The 19205-nt window shown below is 43.5% G+C and overlaps 1 protein-coding gene across 2 annotated transcripts in view; it reads left to right on the top strand.

Annotated features, from left to right (window-relative positions):
* HSPA14 (heat shock protein family A (Hsp70) member 14) overlaps positions 1-19205 on the top strand; it is a 580056-nt gene that overhangs the window by 144837 nt on the left and 416014 nt on the right. For both annotated transcript variants that reach the window (XM_044088271.1, XM_044088270.1), the window contains exon 6: positions 18185-18275. In XM_044088271.1, coding sequence (XP_043944206.1) covers positions 18185-18275 — 91 coding nt within the window. The remainder of the gene's footprint in view (positions 1-18184; positions 18276-19205) is intronic.

The following is a 19205-nucleotide window of genomic DNA, read 5'->3' as shown; positions in this document are numbered from 1 at the left end:
TGGAAAAGTTGTCCTTCAATCCTGCCTAGATGTCAGCTTCTGCTGGTAGGCTACTGATTCCAAAAAGAGCCTTAATGAACACAAACTTTTATCTGTTGGAATCTGAGTATCAATACTTATTTCTCCTAATTGTGAGCAACAGTTTACCAGTATTCCATTGGAAGTCTGTTGTTCCATAAAATAAAGTTCTGAACTTCTCATCTTGACACAGTTTCAAGACTCTTAAGCATGATAGTTCCCTGTAAATTTCTTCAGACCCTTTTCTAAAACATTTCCCCACTGCTGTTCATCTCATTTTCATAATGTCATTGCCTTTGCTTCGATTTCCTTGACTTGACCATGAGATTCTACTTTTTGGAAACTTTTTGTACAAAGTTCCAACACGCATCAGACATAGTAAAAATGGAATTGGATCCAAGCTTTTGCATTTTCTTACAGCCAGGACCACTTAATCCTGTTTTCCTAACTCCATCATATACATTATATCTCATTTGTATCATTGAGTTAAGCACCCTTACTCTACCTTCTTTTCAGTATCAAAATATTGATTTGTTGTACTTCTGTGGTAAATTACTCCTGGTCACCCCTGTTTACTCAGTGTGCTCAGCTTTCCCTTATTTTGTCTAGAGTACGTGATTGCCTTTAATCTTTATCCTTTCATTCTTGCATGTTTTGTGTTTCATTTGCTCTGGATTAACTTTTGCTCAAATGTGGAGAGTGCTTACTTACAGGAGTTGCTTCTATACATCTATCAAAAAGTTCTACTATTGTCAGCCATGATGTCCTAATAAATTTATGTGCAAACCACTTCTATCCCTCTGACCTTTCCTTGAGACCTTTCCTTGTTAAAAGTGATCTTTCAATCTTTTGGTGTCAAAGTGGCTCCATATTTGTATTTCTGCCTCCATTTAATGTTCCACAAGGATCTGCCCTTGGTCCTTTTCTATTTATTCTGTACATAATCCCCTGTCCCTGTGCTGATAGTTTTATTGTTGTCTTTCAGTTGTCTTGCAGTTAAACCAGATTTGCTGTTATTTTTCAATTAAATAAGATCTTTTTCATGGTTTTACCTGGTTTATTGTATTGGTTGAATAACAAATCTGATTTGAAGGTAAGTGGTACATTTTTAGTCTATTGACCAGAGTGATGTTCCCTTCCTGTATCCAACCTATGCCTCTGCTACAGTAACTATAGCATGTAGTTTATCTGTTCATTTAAGTAGGCAGAGATTTTTTTTTCTGGACTCCTCCCATTCTGTGGCAACCCATACTTACCACAAAAAACTTGAATAAATAGAACACACTTTAGCTGTCATAAAATAAAATATGTGAAGAAAAACAATTACAAGAAAAGGTTTCTGAACAAGAAACTCCACTCCCTATGAGCCCTTCTCACCTTGGAAGACACTGAAGTCTGTGTATTGACTGAGACATGATTTAAAATAGCAGAGAACACTCTGGCCATGCAGGGCTTTAACACCTTCCACACATTTAGACCAGCTACTTCTCAGGAGGTGGTGGGAGGTGGAAGTGTGTCAGTCTGCATTAAGGTTGGTAAAGAAGCATTATGCACTATAACTTCATGTCCATATAACCATCTGAAGTCCCATACCAGATATTACCTAACCCATAACTATAGATCTCCCTGTATGACAAAAGAAAGCCAGCACACTTATGTACAGGAACTAGAATCTATCAATATTAAATCCAATACCATTTTCCTGGGTGATCTAAACTATCGATCTATAGATAGGGAAACCTATACCACCAGTAGTGCATAAGCACAGAAATTCCAGGACTTTTGTCTAATTGCTCCAGGGAATTTGTATTGACAGAGTACCCACTAGGGGAAATTAATATCTTGGGATCTTGTCCTTACTAATATAGGAGCATTTTGCACTATTCCTTACATATCTTCATCATTTGTTAGGTCTGACCATAAAGCAGTTTCCTTCAAAATAAAACAAACCAGAGGTGCCTTCCACTCAAGGTACCTTTTAAAATTGTTTTAAGACTATCTACCTACTCTTACATGATACTTTGACAAGCTTTCGATCCCCGTCAAACCCAGTAACTCCACTGAATATGCAGAAATGTAAACAGCACGCTATACTAGCATGAAAAGAGCTGCATAGATGCAGCAGTACCCTGTAGAAACAAGAGCAGGGCAAACCCCAGAAACAAACCTACATGCTGGAGCCATAATATCAACAAGCTTTATAATGAAAGGAAAAGAATTTTGATCAAAAGTAAGAAGAGTAATTCCCAGAATGTTGGTGTCCTTTTTGCTGAAGTAAACAAATGACTCAGGATCTTGATAAAATCCACCAAAGACCATTTTGAGGCTAAAATAGCTATCCAAGCCAAAGACTATCTTTTTAGTTATGTTCTTAAAAAGTACAAAGCGGCAATGCACTGAGCTGATTGTGAATGATGTTATCTACAATGAGGCTGAAGATAAACCTGCTGGCTCTAATTTTACCCCTACCTCCTGACTGTCTGTCCCTCAAGATTTACCTGAAACTGGCTTATTTCCTGCGATCACACAAGACCAAATCATAAAAGTGCTTTCAGTAGCTAAAAATACTGAATTGATGGGTCCTGACAGTATGTCTGGATGCATCTGAAATAGCATGAAGCATGATTTAGGCACACCCCTAACACTGTTCAGTCTCAGCCCTCCATGCAATGTTTATACCAAGTGAATGGAGAATAGCTATTCTCATTCTGCTGCATAAGGGGGACCTTCATTAGACCCAGACAGTTATAAGACCATAAGTCTGACCAGCCTCATATGTAAAACCATGGAAAGACTTATGGCATTATCAGTCAGGACATAGAGAACCTCCAAACACTGGACCTCTCTTCGTTTGGATTAGTCAGGAGCAAATCATGCTTACTCAACTTGGTAGACTTTTTTTGTAAAGGTCACCAAAGCAATGGGTAAAGGCGAAATGGTACACAACGCATACCTCAATCTGCCCAAAGCTTTTGACATAATTTCCCACTTAGGCATAGTAGAAAAGTTGAATATACCTCTGTGTCACCTGCTGGATTTCCAACAGGCTCATAGATAAGATGCACATAATCAAAATTAGGGAAGGGAAGTTACCACCACAGAGAGACCAGTCCCCAATGAAGTCCCCCAGAGTTCCATGCTGGGACTTCCCCCTGTTTGGCATCTACTTTTAGGAAGTGAACGCCAATATCAGTGGGCTGTGGCTGTCAGTAAGTTTGCAAATGATTGTAAGCTAGGAGCAGTCATTGAATCCCCAAATGACTTAGCCGTCCTGCAGGAAGGTTTGTCTCAAATAACTGGTGTCAGTCATGGTCTGAAATTAAATGCCAAAAAATGCATTATTATATTCTTTGGGAAGACATCTACCTTCGGGAACTACCACACTGACAAAACTTTGCCAAGAGTTGACCTGTTTGCTTGAAATTTATGTGGATAGTGACCTAACTTTTAAACAGCATGTGTCTATGAAGTCCTTTATATAGCACAGCTTGTAAACAAAAGGATTGTGTTTACATCTAGTTATGTCATCGCCCCCCTTTAGTCAGCCCTCATTAGGCCAATCATTGAATATAATTGCTTTTTTGACATGTGTCCATGTACATGCAACAACTGGAACAGCCACAGAGATACCTTACAAAAAGAATATACAGCCTGCACAACAGTCTTACGTGGACTAACTCAATGCCAATCTATAACTAAATGGGATAGGTTATTTTGAGCACAAAAAAGCGAAATTGGTCAGGCTTAAAATGGCCCACAAAAGTCCCTTGCCTAATACCTGTGAATCTGTGTAATAGCTGCAATTGCAAAATGCATCTGTAGATGTTCTTTGTGTTTCACTGTTGCAGTCTTCACTTGTGGGTTATTCCTGCTGGGTAGCCCTCGGCCACCCCGAATACCAGAGTAAAGATTCTTCTTCCTGCGTCGGTCGTCATCAGTCTTTCCTGCCGTGGACCCCAAAGCAGAAGCAGTTTGCGTGTGTATTGGTCAGCCGTTGCCAGAGTGAAGTTGAAAACAGCTAAAGCCAAGTACCCCGTTGGGGATCTTTTTCTTGCACTAACCGATCTCTGAAAAAATATAATCATCTCCGCTGTGGAAAACAACCACACCGAGACTTCATAACCTGTGTGTAACCTGTTTAGGCCCAGACCACGACGTCCCTGGGTGTTGGTTCTGCTCCCTCTTTAACTCTAGGACCATTCGCTGTAGAGCAGAAGTTGTAGCTAGACATTTCAAAGACAGGTCTGCGCAATGCGAAATGGCGTCTGTCAGTCTGCATTCGGTGGATATTCCCAAAAAGAGAAAAGATAAGGGGACAGACCACATAAAACTAAGCCTTTGGACGACTCCTACTTGAAGCCAGTCAGTACACCAGAATTCAGTGAGGTACCTATGCAGCCCCTGATGACCGACACTATTCCTTCACAGGCCTCTACTAAGACCCATTCGGATTCCGGTACATCACCGGAATGGTCTACATCTGCTGATATTTCGGTTGTCAGCCCCACGGTTGGGTCTGGAGCCACTATGCAGGCACTGGCTTCCAAGGAGGTTTTCTGCAAAACCAATGCCAGACAAAGGCAGACTACCACGCTGCCGGCTACAGCCGCACCCACGGTCATTGAAGCACTGAGACCTAAGAGCAAGACCACTCCCAGCAAAACAATTCCTAGCTGCCATCTTCTTCAAGCACAACCTGCTCAATCACAACAGCTCCTTAAGTGAGATAAGGTCCTCCGCCATCTTATCAGAGGTAACCAGACCATACCGTGGAACTGTTAAAACAGAAGATTTCATCCTTGGCAGACAGTTCTAAGTCCAGGGGGCTAGGGGAGCTTTTGCACTCCAGCTCTCAAGTAGCAAAACATTCCCTCCATTGTAGATACGATGCCCTTGAATCTTCTAGCAGGGCTGCTAGGCGGGGTCAGTCATTAGGAGGCATGCGTGGCTGAAAGAGCAGCCTCTGCCTGATCATGTTAATTCCAAACTCCTAGACACCCCCCTGGATATGGAACGCTTGTTTGGATCCAAGGGTGAGGAGGTGATCAAGAAAAAGGAGGATAAGGCTAAATCAATGCAGACAGGTAAAGAATTCCTCCAGGTCCAACCTCCCAGATTCACCAGGAACTTTCCCACTGAACACTGGTCCTTTCCTTCTCAATCCAGACCTGTGCAAAGGAAAGGCTGCAGGGACAGACCTCCCAGGCAGCCACAAGGACAACAGAGGCCCAGACAATGGACCTCTACTATCCCCAGGACAGGGAGTCCTAAGTCCTCTCCCTACCCTAAAGCCTTGCAGTGAATCCTCCTCCCCCCTCTGCCCCTCCCCCCTCAAAGGTTAGGAGGAGGGCTATCCCTTTACGAAGACAACTGGCTATCCGTCACAAAGGATCAAAGGGTTCTGAAAATCATTTTCCAGGGATATAGATTCTCCTTCAAAGAAAGACCAGTCTTAACGGAGTACCCAGACATACCTTCAAATCAGCGGGCAGAGGCCCTCATACAAATTCAGAAACTCTGTGCCCAAATAGCGGTGGAGCCCCCAGGAACAAGCCAGAAAAGGATTTTATTCCAGATTGTTCCTCGTACTCAGGAAAGAGGGCACTTGGCGCCCTATTCTGGATCTATCCACTCTAAACCTTTCTCTGCAAGTGCCAAAATTCAAAATGCTTACGCTCCAGAAACTCTTGTCCATGCTGTCCCCAAAATGCCTGACTTGTTACCCTAGACCTAAAGGATGCCTACCTTCACATTCCTATAAGGGAGTTCTGAAGAAGATTCCTTTGCTTCAGTGCAGGCTCACAACACTTTCAGTTCTCTGCTTTGCCCTTTGGCTTATCTACTGCTCCCAGGGTTTTCACAAAATGCCTGGCCCTGGTCATTGCCTTCTGCAGGCTGCAAAACATCCAAATTTACCCATAGCTGGACGACTGCGTCATCCATGCAGACAGCAGGGAAAAGCTCCTGCAAGACCTTGACTTTTTCAAAACCCTCTTAACCTCTCTAGGATTTACCATCAACAGGGAAAAATTCAAATTTCCAGCCCACCAGACAAATGACATTCTTCGGAGCTCTCCTGGACACATCCACCCAAAGAGCCTTCCTCTCTCCAGGAAAAGAGTTTTCCTGCCCCAATACTTCTCCCATTTGGCTTACAGAAAGCACCTTACAGCAAGGAAGTTCCTTTAAGCTCTGTGGTATAGGGCATCCTATAGCCTGTTGGTGCCCTTGGCCAGACTACACATGAGAAAACTGCAATGGTACCTAAAAAAACATTTAGCGCCAGCACTCCCAGCCTCTTGAGAAACATCTGCCCCTTATCCCCTGCTTAACTCCTATAGTGGCCAGAAGTCTGCACACTGAACAAGGGCCTTGCTTTCCTAATTCTTCTCAATGGCCTGACTATCACCACGGATGCCTCAGACAAATCCTGGGGGGCACACTTAGGTAACATGTGCACCCAAAGCACTTGGATCCTACACCTGCACGTCAACTTAAAATAAATGATGGCGCTACTCAGGGCTATCACAGCTTTTAAGAACCACCTGGAACCAGGGGTGCTCCTCATCAATACAGACAATACTACAGTCATGTAGTACATCAACAAGCAGGGGGAACTCAACTCCTACCCGCTTTGTCATCTGGCCATGCTTCTCTGGCAGACTGCCTCAGTGATGGGCCTTCATCTGATAGGCCCAGTACATCCCAGGGGAGCAAACTTCCCTAGCAGACCACCTCAGCAGCAATTTCTTAGACCCCCACGAATAGCAACTTCTGAGGGAGACCTTCCTCTGCATAACAGAAGCTTGGGGAACCCCAGAGGTGGATCTCTTTGCTTCCATACAGAACAGCTAGCTGCACCTGTTCTGCACCAGGGAGTTCTACCCAAAAGCCTGGAAGGTGGATGCTGTCTCCTTCCACTGGGGTAAACTGTCTATGCATTACCCCCCCTTGCCAATGGTACTGCTAAAGATCAGGGAGGAAGGGCCAAGAGCCATCCTAATTTCTCCAAATTGGCCCAGGCAACATTGGTACCCCTTGCTGGTCAGCCTGACCAAAGAACCACCCAGGAACCTGCCTCTCAAAAGGACTCCTAACTCGAGCAAAAGAGTCAGTCCTGCATCCAAATCTACTTACTCAACCTGTCTGCATCGCTGATACCCAAAAGGTGGATAACAACCCACTGTTGAGCAAGCAGGTCTTGGACATAATTAAGGAGGCCAGGAGGCCCAGCACCAGAAAAGCATACTCTGCAGAATGGAAAAGACTCTATGCCTAGCACCAAACTAAAGGTACAAATGGCTCCCTGCCATATCTCTCTCTCTCTCTCTCTCTCTCTGATCCTTGACTACCTGGCAGAGCTAGTAGAAAAAGGATTATCTTACTCTTCCATCAAAATTCGTGCCTCAGCTATCTCTGCCCATTATCATACAGAGCAGCCCTTGTTCTCTCACCCCCTGCTAAAACAGTTTCTTAGAGGGGTGTCTCACATCAGGCCACCCACACCTGCCTGAGACCTGAACTATGTCTTGGAAAAATTGACCTTACCTCCCTTTGAACTAGCTGCCTCAGCAGAACTAAAACACATTTTTTGGAAGACTGCCTTTCTGCTGGCCATAACCTCAGCTAGGAGGGTTTCCGAGCTCCAGGCGCTCATGGCCACTGAGCCCTTCATTATCGTCCATGCAAATTGGGTGTCCCTCAGGACTAATCCCTTTTTTTATGCCTAAGGTGGTGTCTGACGTAACATTGAACCAGGCTGTACACCTTCCCACTTTTTCCTAACTCAAAACAGGAGGAAAATAATCCTTCATTCACTAGATGTGCACAGACAACTTGGATACTATCTGGATAGGACCAAATCTATCAGGAAGACTGACCAACTTGATCAGCCTCACCCCAGGGGCAGAGTGGAAACCTCTTTTCAAGCAGACCATTTCTAAATGGATATCACACTGTATCTAATTCTGCTACTATTTCCATGGGAAAGTTCCACCCAAGACTGTTCAAACCCATTCCACTAGGGCAGCATCTACTTCCACTGCCTTCCTAAGAGGGGTCCCTGCCAAGGACATCCTAGAAGCTGCCACTTGGACTTCACCAAAAACTACCACTTGCCTGTGTTCTCCGGGCAGGCTTTGCCACTGCAGTTCTGCAGGGCATGCTAGGCCCTACTTGGGAACAGCCCAGCTGTTCTACTATTTCTTCCTTTATTTCATCCACCCTCCCTCCAGCTTTGGGAGTCTTCCCACAAGTGATGACTGCAGCAATGAAACACGAAGAACATAGTACAGTTGTGTACACTTACCATAAATGTAGATGCTCCAGTGTATTCACTGTTGCAGTCCTATTTTCCCTTCCTCCTTCCCCCTATTCTTCTCTCTCTCAAATCCATTCACACCTATATATGCCTATGGGTATCCAAGTTGGCCTTCTTCAGGCCTTCTGGACAGGGCTGCTGTAGGTTAGGGCAAGAAAAACTGATAATAATGGTGTCGGCTGCCCTGCTGTATACCACTGATGACCTCAGTCCCAGGCAACCGCAGTCGATGCAGGAGGAAGAATCTTTACTCTGGTATTTGGGCTGGCTGAGGGCTACCCAGCAGGGATAACCCACAAGTGATGACTGCAATATTGAATACACTCTTAACATCTACATTTATGGTAAGTGTACACCACTGTACTTTCCATCTAGAGTACAGCCTTCCACTGTTAGCCTGTAACTATACATTTTTGTTTAACATCATCTGCAGATTTATTTTATGCTCTCCCCTTAATAGCATATCTTTAAAGCTTTTTCACATGCTAACTGGCTTCTCAACTCTGCCGTTGTAATCTTGACCATCTTTTCAAAAATAGGAGTTTCTTATTTTTTTCTTTTTTGCCTTGCTTGGTCAGACATCTGTACTACTACTGCTTCCAAAACAGTGTTTCTCTTATTTTGTAATAAAATAAAGGTATAGTAGAAGTATGCTTATTTCTTGAATTGATAATTATATTGTTTATATTTACTGATGAATATTGATGCTTGTTTTGTCTTCATATTTCTGTAAATGTTGATGTTCCTTTTTCATGTTTTAAACTATGTTCCAAATCTTAAAGTATTGTTGGGTACTATTAATTTTTTTGTTGCATTTTCTGTGTTTCATTCTTAACCTCAGTGACTCCTGTAATATTGATCGACTGAACTCTTCCATCTTGCTGAGGATGAAATGTGTCCTCTGGGAACAGACCAATAACTAGGTCACCAATCGATAAGTAAAAAGGTGTCCCCACAGAAAATGTTAATTTTAGGCTATTTTTTGGTGATAAATGCTACTTTTATGTTTTGAAAGCAGTAGTTCATATTCACAATTGAGCTGTTGAAGCCATTTGCTTTATTGCAGTAATTTGTGTACTTATACTTAGGTTCATAGATAGGTACTAGGCTATTGGCCCAAGGGCCTATGTAAGTCTAGCCAGCAAGGTTCCATAGCTTACGCCACCCAAGAAAGTTATTTTCATGTGCCACTGTCCAGCAGAGAGACAGAAGTGATCCCTGGGGTGTATTTCCTATTTCCCATCCACTCATCAAGATTTTTCTTGAAGAGTGCTAATGAAAATCTTTGCTTGACATAGTTGGGTAGCTTGTTCCAGAGTATAGGAAGTCTCTGGGACAGGAATCTATCCCTCCAGCGTGTCCAGTTTATTGTGGTGACAAGGTTTAGGTCCCTAGAGCGTGTAGCTTGGAGGGATTGGGATTTCTTTAGGTGTAGCATGTCCAACAGCTCTGGGTTTGACATAGCTTTATATGTTAGGCAGAGATCACCTCGGAATAGGCGATATGCTACGGAGTAAAGCTGGAGTTTTTTGAGGCGGTCAGTGTAGGGCATTTGTTTGAGGCCAGTAATCCTCTTTGTGAGGTACTTCTGTGGCCTTTCCAGCCGCTGCAGATGTCTTGTGAGGTACATTCCAAAAGGGGCGTTGTACTCTATAATGGGTCTAATGAGTGACTAGTAGAGGGGAACAATGACCTCTTTTTTTTTTTTTTTCCTGGATGAGAACCCTTTTATGATGAGGTGTGCCACGTAGAAGGACTTCTAACTTCTGTGGTGATGTGACTATCAAAGGAGATACTACTGTCCACCTGGGTCCCAAGGTCTCTTATCACGCATTCAGTGTTAAATAGATTGCTGCCTATGTGGTAGTTCATGGGTACAGAGTTTTTACCACAGGGGATGACACTGCACTTTTTGGCATTGAGCTTGAGGCCATGGCTCTGACACCAGGCATCTGTCTCAGTGAGGCCCTTCTGTAGGATGTCCACATCATTTGGGGACTTGACTATGGCTCCTAGTTTGCAGTCATCTATAATATGGTTGTACATCACTGTTTAGGAGCTGATGGTCTTCGTGTTTCACTGTTGCAGTCATCACATTTGCGTTATCTGCCTGCAGGTAGCCCTCAGTCGTCCTGAATACCAGACTCTTGGATTCCTGCATCGGGTGCTGTCTTTTCTTCCATGATGTAAGGTCGTCAGGGGTATAAAACATGCAGCCGATGCCATTACATCAGTCTTTCTTGCCGTGTGGTACCCGAAGCAGAAGCAGTTCGCAAGTGCCTGAGTTTCAGTACCGAAGTCTTCAAAAAAAAGATAAGTACCCCTTTGGGGATCTTCTTGCTCCAACCGATGTCAGTAAAAGTTAACAATTGTCTTACCTGTGGAAAGCAAATACCTCATAAAGATTTTAATTCATACTGTATTCCCTGCTTAGGCCCAGACCACGATGTCCCTCGCTGTCGGTTTTGTGTCTTGTTCAACCCCCGAACTATTCGTTGTTGGGCTATCTTTGCAGCAAATTATTTTGGTACTCGGTATCAGTACTCCAAAATGACTTCGTTAAGCCATCCGACTACCGATCTTCCGAAAAAAGATAAGGATAAAGACAGACCGCATAGGTCCAAACCTGCTGACGACACTTCTGTTAAGCTAGTCACCAGTCTTCTGGTACTCAGTGAGGCGCTTTCGCAGCCTCTAATACCCGCTACTAGATTCGCAGACCTCTACTGAGACCCATTCGGAGTCCGGTATGCCTCGAGATGCTTCTTTGACTATGGAACCTGCGGATGTCTCTTCCTTGGATGGGTCTGGAGCCGCTGTGCAGGCACCAGCTTCTGAGGGTGTATTCAGGCCTACTGACTTGCATTTTAAACCGACGCCATCTTCTTCCAGGCCTAAAACTCGCACCACGTATAGAAAACAGACGTCCAAACCGCATGCTCAGGCCCATATGCCTAAAAAAACAAATGCTTAGAATGGCTGAAGACCTTATTACCTTAATTAGATGAAGCCAGCCTTCCCCCACCTAGAAATTATTTTCCTTCCTGATTCTTCTGATCAGGAATCTGATTTTTCTGTTCCTTCTGATTACCAGGATTTGCCCTTCTCTACCTATGAGGAGTCTGATGCAGATGATTCCATTCCCTCTGCTTCCCCTCCAGAAGACTTTTTTTCTTTTGGTGAAACCTTGCACACTCTTAGGGAGCATTTCCGCCGGGAAAGCCAGGATTACTCGGACTCCTAAAAGAGGCTTATGGAATTCTTACTCCTTCCTCAACACAGGCCTTTAGCTATCCCTCCTGTTCTGGACATTGTAGATGATGCTTTCTTGGAATCTAGCCTTTCCCCAGACACTTTACCTCCAGCTCCCAGAAAACCTGACCAGTATTGCAGAGTACCTGACTCTCTCACAAGTTCCTCTTCAAGAATCCTACTGCGGATCCAGAGACCATTTCCCAAGGGCCAAAAGGCATTAAGGCTACTGCTGCCAAAATCCTACCCCTTCTGATAGAGATTCTAGAGCCTTGGACAGATGGGGTAAGAAGGTATACACTTCTGCTACTTTGGCCATTAGGGCTTTAAATTGCCAGTTTCGTATGTTAAAGTACCAGCAGCATATTATGGGACTACTTAAACAGAAAATTATGTTGATTCCTGACTGTGCTGAACACAAAGAATTACAGGATTTAATGCATTCCGCAGAACAAGTTGGTAAACATAATTTGCAATGTGGTTTTGACTCTTAAGAAGCATCTTGCAGGGCTGCTGTCACTGGGGTTGTACTTAGAAGGCATGCTTGGCTTAAGGAGCAAAACTTGCCAGATCATGTTAAAGCTAAATTGCTGGATGCTCCCTTAAACCAAGACCGCCTGTTTGGCAACAAAGCAGAAGTCGTCCTTACAAAGATGGAGGAAAAAGCTAAATCTATGCAAACTGTTAAAGATTTCCTACAAGTACAGCCTCCCAGATTTAGTAGGCATTGGCTTTCAAAGAATTTGTCCTTTCCAGTCTCTTCCAGGCCCTCAGTCCAAACCCAGGAACAGCAGACCACCTAGGTTACAGTCTCAGACTGCACACAGGCCTAAGCAGTGGGGGACTCCCACTTCCAAAGCAGGGAGCAATAAGCCACCCCCCTAGGGAAAAATGGCACAATGACTTAACCTTAACCCTCCCAAGCCCTGCTCAACTGCCTGCTCCCTTAGGAGGAAAGCTCGCCCTGCATGCAAAAAACTGGGAACTCATTACCCAGGACAAATGGGTTTTGAATATACTTTCCCAAGGATACAGTTTCCACTTCCACTCCCTACCAACCCCAAACGGTTGGCCAGACCTACCCCCAAATCAGTGGGCGAGTCCCAACAGCAGGTTCTCTCTCTTCTGAGTATCAGGGCTATTCAACCTGTCCCCGCAGAACAAAGTGGACAAGGTTTTTATTCAAGACTTTTCCTGGTACCCAGAAAAGATAGCTCCTGGTGTCCTATCCTGGACCTCTATTCTATTCTAAACACCATTCTGGTAATCCCAAAATTCAAAGTGCTAACACTTCAACGGCTTCTTCCTGTGCTAGGCAAAGATGCCTGGTTGGCAACCTTAGACTTAAAGGAAGCTTACCTGCACATTCCAATAAGGGAATCTTGTGGGAAATACCTACGCTTTAGATACCTACGCTTTAGAGCAGGCTCCATGCACTATCAGTTCTCTGCACTTCCCTTTGGCTTATTTACTGTGCCCAGGGTATTCACAGTGTGTCTTAACTACAGCCATTGCATTTTACAGGCAGGGAAATATTCAAATATACCTATACTCGAACGATTGTCTGATTCAGGCAGAAAGCCAGGACTTGCTATTACAGCATCTGGCATTCGTAAAGAAACCTCTCAACTCTCTGGGGTACACCATAAATGAAAAGAAATCTCACCTGGCACCATGCCAACAGATTGTATTCCTGGGAGCAAGCTTGAGCACAAATTCCCAGATGGCTTTTCTCACTCCAGTTAAACAAGTTTATTTGACAACCAATTCAAACTATTGGCCACAAAACCCCAGCTATCTGCAAGGAAAATTCTGCAAGCCCAGGGGTTCGTGGCCTCTTGCATTCTACTAATTCCATATGCAAGACTGCATATGAGGAAACTACAATGGTATCTAAAAAGCCTATGGTGTCAACATTCTCAGGACCTGGAATGAATGATTCCTATCATTCCTTGTATAAAGACAGAGTTCCTTTGGTGGGCAGAGGCCTGCTACCACAACAAAGGGGCTCCGTTTCACTCTATCCCCTGCCGCCCAAACCCTAACAGACTCATCAGACTATGCATGGAGGGCTCACTTGGCAGGGCAGTACATTCAGGGCAAATGGAACCTGAGACAGATGCACCTGCATATCAACCAAAAAGAAATGGTAGCTGTACAGAATTCCCTGACAGCCTTCAAAGACCACATTCTTCCAGGACAACTATTGGTAAAGACAGACAACACCACAGTTATGTGGTACATACACAAGCAGGAGGGAACTCACTCATACCCTCTCTGCAGACTAGCCATGGCTCTGGAACACAGCCTTGAGCTACCAAGTGCACCTACAAGCTCAGTTCCTGCCAGGCAAGCTAAATTCACTGGCAGATGACTTGAGCAGAAATCTCATGGACCCACACGAATGGAAACTGGAACCAAAAATATTCAACCTCTTGAGGAACAAATGGGGGACTCCAGAGGTAGACCTGTATGCCTCCCCTCAGAACTACCAATTGGACAAATTCTGCACAGGGACTCCCCACAGCTTGGAAAGTGGATACCCTGTCCTTTACCTAGGAAAGCCTCTCGGTTTATGCCTTTCCCCCTCTGCCTCTCCTCTCGAAGGATCTGCTAAAGATCAAACAGGACAAACCAAAGACAATACTGATTGCACCAGACTGGCCACGCCAGCACTGGTACCCCCTCTTATGCAGTATGACACTGCTGGAACCATGGTACCTGACTCAGACCCCTTCCCTGCTGTCCCAGCAGGCGGGCCAGATTCTGCACCCTCAGCTTCAAACCCTGAACCTTGCAGCCTGGCTAATTCCTTGAGCTCTCCAATAGCATCCCTCAGTAAGCAGGTGCTTGATGTCATTCTGGAGGCAAGGAGACCTAGTACTAGAAAATCCTATGCTGAAAAGTGGAAAAGATACTGCTCCTGGAGCCAGACTCAGGGGATGGGCACAACCGTGCCCAACTTACCTCATATTCTTCAGTACTTAACAGAAATGCTCCACAAGGGCCTATTCTTCTCATCAATTAAAATTCATGCCTCTGCCATTTCAGCTCATTATAATACTGAGCCACCCCTATTTTCTCACCCTCTGCTAAAGCAATTCCTTAGAGGGGCCAAAAATGTAAGACCCCCCAGGAGATCCCAGACTCCAGCCTGGGACCTTAACTTTGTATTGGAAAAGCTCACTCTCCCTCCCTTTGAGCCAGCTGCAACAGCAGAGTTGAAATTCCTTTCTGGAAAACAGCCTTCCTTCTAGCCATCACTTCAGCAAGAAGAGTGTCTGAATTACAGGCCCTCATGGCAGTGAAACCCTTCATTATCTTCCATGCACTCAGGGTTTCCGTCAGAACCAGTCCTTCTTTTATGCCCAATTTGGTGTCTAATGTGGCCCTAAATCAGTCAATTCATTTGCCTACTTTTTTCCCTAATCCACAAAACAAAGGAGAATGAATACTGCACTCGACGTGCACAGACAACTTAGATTTTATTTGGACAGGGCTAAGCCTCTCAGAAAATCTGAGCAACTGCTAGTTGGCTTTGCTGCAGGGGCAGAGGGGAAGGCCATTTCAAAGCAAACCATTTCCAAATGGATAGCCCATTGCATTTATTTCTGCTACAAGCACCATGGAAAACCTACCCCACAGGGGATAAGATCACACTCCACCAGGGCTGCATCTACCTCTGCAGCCTTTCTCAGAGGAGTCCCTACCAGGGACATCCTAGAAGCTGCTACCTGGAGCTCTGTAAATACCTTCACTAAGCATTACCACATGCCTCTTTTTTTTTTCTAAATCCAGAGCTGGTTTTGCCACTGCAGTCTTGCAGGGATTAATAGCTGGCCTTAATGCTCTCTTAACTTCCTCCTCCCTTCCTTAGCTTTGGGAATCGACCCAAATGTGATGACTGCAACAGTGAAACAAGAAGAACATAGTACAGTTGTGTACACTTACCATAAATGTAGATGTCAGAGTGTATTCACTGTTGCAGTCCTGGTTACCCTCCCTCCAGCCCCCTGACTTCTCTTGGCTCTACCTTTCCTTCTTGTTTGGTATATTTAAGTTTTCTAATGTATTTGCTTTTTGATGGAGGTGTACAGTAACGTATATTTGCTTCCCATTGTGGGGGCACCTGACATCTGGGGAAAGAAAATAAGATGTAATGGCGTTGGCGTCGGCTACATGTTTTATACCCCTGACGACCTGACATCATGGAAGAAGAGAGAGCAGCCGATGCAGGAATCCAAGACTCTGGTATTCAGGCCAGCTGAGGGCTATCTGCAGGCAGATAACCCAAATGTGATGACTGCAACAGTGAATACACTTGAACATCTACATGTATGGTAAGCGTACATAACTGTACTTTTGTAATATGGCAGTAAGTATACGTTTAGGAGCTTTTATTGGCATTATTAGCAACAGATTTAAGGGAGTTGTGGTGATGTGAGGTAGTGCAAGCTATGCCAGCATAGCTAGCTGGAGTTTTGTAAAGAATTGTATGTCATTTGTATATCATATGTGCTTGTGTTGAAAATGTATTTGTAAAGTTGCTTGCATTAAAAAATAAATGTATCAACAGTGGGTCCTGCTGGACATAAAAAAAATACACCTTTATGTCAGACTGTATTGAAACTGTTGAAATAAATATACTGTAACTGAGGATACTGGAAGAGAAGAGTTTAATATCAGTCCAGCTAACTTTGAAAAATAGTCTGCAATTAAATTACCTGGTTTAGGCCATAAAGAATGTATCTTACAGTTCTGATTGCAGCGAGAGACAAAATGTATGTGAAAACTAGGACTAGGAATCTTACTGTATTGTCCTTGGGGGTGAACTAATTGTTAACTGGCAAGGGTGGATGTTTTTGAAATGGTTTTATAGCTTCCAGATGCTATAACACATCTTAGCAAAGTTCTACGTATGTGTATTATGACAGTTGTGTGTTAGATTCTGGTTCAGTTTCTAGTAAAGGAGGTAGTGTGGGAACCAGAAGTCAGATGACCAGATATATGTGTTGTCATTCTGTAATCCAGCACTGAAATAATGTTTTAGTACTAGATGAGACAGAAGTCTCAGGCATTCTGTTTGTGAAACTTGACAAGAAGGAAGGACCACTCACACACATCATCTTACCTTGCTCTAGCAAGTAAACTAGGGAACTAATTCTATAGTCAGTTGGGAAAATATAATGGGATTGGTAAAGTATTGTTTTTCTGTATCTGTGTGAACCTTTCCATCTCTGTTATTTTTAATATTTCCTGTGATTAAACTGTTTATTTTAATTAGGTATTCAGTATTTTCATGTTCTTTTTTTATTATTTATTATGAAATATATTTATACTTTTAATTGTGCCTGGTCTTTTAGGGAATATTTTAACCTTTGAGAGTACTTCTGTTTATTTGGTGACACTGTGGCCACTCCTGAAAGTCTTTCATTTGGTCAAAATACTGCCATGTGTAGCTTCTTTTTTCGGCTTTTCCCAGTTAGGGGTCGCCACAGCAGATTACCTGTCCGCTCATGATTGGCAGTGGAGTTTTACGGTGTCGATTTGCCAGCCCGGTGCCCAACCTTCCACAGAAGGCACACACACACACGCTCTCACACCTAGGGCCAATTTAGAGTCTCAAATCCACTTGCATTGGGATGTGAGAGGAAACCGGAGCACCCGGAGGAAACCCACAGGGAGAACATGCAGACTCCACACAGAAGGCACCCCAGCAGAGGATTGGACCAGAGAACCTCTTGCTGTGAGGTGGCAACGCTAACTGCTGCACCACCGCTGAAGTGTTAATTTTACATAGCATAATTGGATACCCTAGTAAGAGACTTAGAGTAGCTGGCTTTGGTGTGTTCAAGTGGCAGTATCTACCTTTATAGTCTGGGCAAAGGGTGGTGTACCTGGTAAATCTGTCCCATCCTTTCCCAGGTGTGTGTGTGTGTGTGTGTGTGTGTGTGTGTGTGTGTGTGTGTGTGTGTGTGTGTGTGTGTGTGTGTGTGTGTGAAATCAAATCTGAGTGTGTGTGTCAGCTACTTGGAGCAGGGACACAGAGCACTTGGCTTGGAATTCTCAGCTGAGGACTCAACTCTACAGCTGTGGTCAGTGTGGAGTCTTATTTGGGGCCTGGTGGGAGAGAGCAGGGACCCTGCCCCAGGACGGAAGTGTGTTCTCTGTGTGCTCTTAAGGGAAACTGTGCTTGGGGCAGAGAGCTGCATGTGGAAATACTGTGTGTAACTGTTTTTGTTCCAAGTGAACATCCCTCACTGGTGTCGGTGGCGATTGAAGCTCCTTGATTACTGGCTCAGAGGAGGGACATCACAGACATAATCTTCAGAAGTTGTAGACTGTGATACGGTGAAGGATTTAAAATGGCTTAGGGTAAGTTTAGAGTTAAAAAAATAAACATGCACAAACTAGCTGGGACAACTTCAAAGTGACCACATGCTGTTTTGTGAACTAGATGGGCCATTTTGTTTTTTTTTTTTTTTTGTAGTTAGCAAATTCATCATGTGAAGATTTCCTCTTTCTGTAGTGACTTTGGAAAGCTTTTTATTTTACTGAAGTTGTGTAAATTGTCTCTCTGTGTTGTTTTTACAGAAACTGCCCAGTCTGCTCTAGGTTCAGATGTCAGTGATGTAGTAATTACTGTTCCTTTTGAATTTGGAGAGGACCAGAAAAATGCACTTCGGTAAGCTAATGACTAGAAGTAATTTTTTTGTTGTGGTGCTGTAATGAAATGGGAATATAGTATATGTAGACACCTACACATGCATGGTACAGGTGTGCAATATAAATTAATTGCCCTGTTCATGTTCCAGAATGTGTTTTCAACAAATGAACCCTAGCTGGTGTACAGAAGACAGGTTTCAGGTATGGAAGTAAAAAGATTTAATGTGATTATAAATTGAGTCTGTTAAGTTTTGTATATTTTCTGCGCATTCTTGTGATGTTTATTGTAAGAATCGTTGCTGAAGGTACCAGTTATTTATCTGGAGTATTTAGTGATTCAGTGGTAGAATATTTGCCTCAAGCTGCAAAAGGCACAGTTCATTACTGATCTCAGGTACTCTGTTTTCTCCCTTTTTCTGCCTCAGTTTTCTGTGGATGTTCACACTTTCCCCTCAAAACATTATGATTGGTCTGGTTAGTTGTCTTTACCCTTTGGCCCATGGCTAAAAATGGGTCTAAAAATGGACTAGTTCACTTAATCTGATTAACAGATAGACATATAGTTTAAAAGAAAATATCTGAAGATAGCAGTTTTACGGCCATATTTTTTTTCAACAGCCAAATGTCTGTGAAAAAGGGTACATCGTTAAACTGTGGTTATATAAAAGGTAATATACTGCAAACCTTTCTCAGTTCATTTTTGTTACAGCAAGTCAATATGTTTGTTGCTCTTATACAAAACGTAACCTAAGAATCTTTATTTCATCTGCTCATATCTTAGTTTTCCTACAAAATAAAACCCATAAATTATCACTGTAACTGCTTAACCTTTGTTTTGTTTTTTCTGTAACCCACAAATGACTGAAATTTTAAACTGCTGTAATCTTTTTGTTAGCATTGTTTAAAGATTTGTCTCTAATCTACAAATGATTGAAATTGTAAATTAATG

Source organism: Protopterus annectens, chromosome 11.part0 (assembly GCF_019279795.1).
Source record: "Protopterus annectens isolate FY-2018-M chromosome 11.part0, PAN1.0, whole genome shotgun sequence".
NCBI classification, from domain to species: domain Eukaryota; kingdom Metazoa; phylum Chordata; order Ceratodontiformes; family Protopteridae; genus Protopterus; species Protopterus annectens.
The sequence above is the reverse complement of the archived record's forward strand: the minus strand, read 5'-3'. Positions and strand labels throughout refer to the sequence as shown.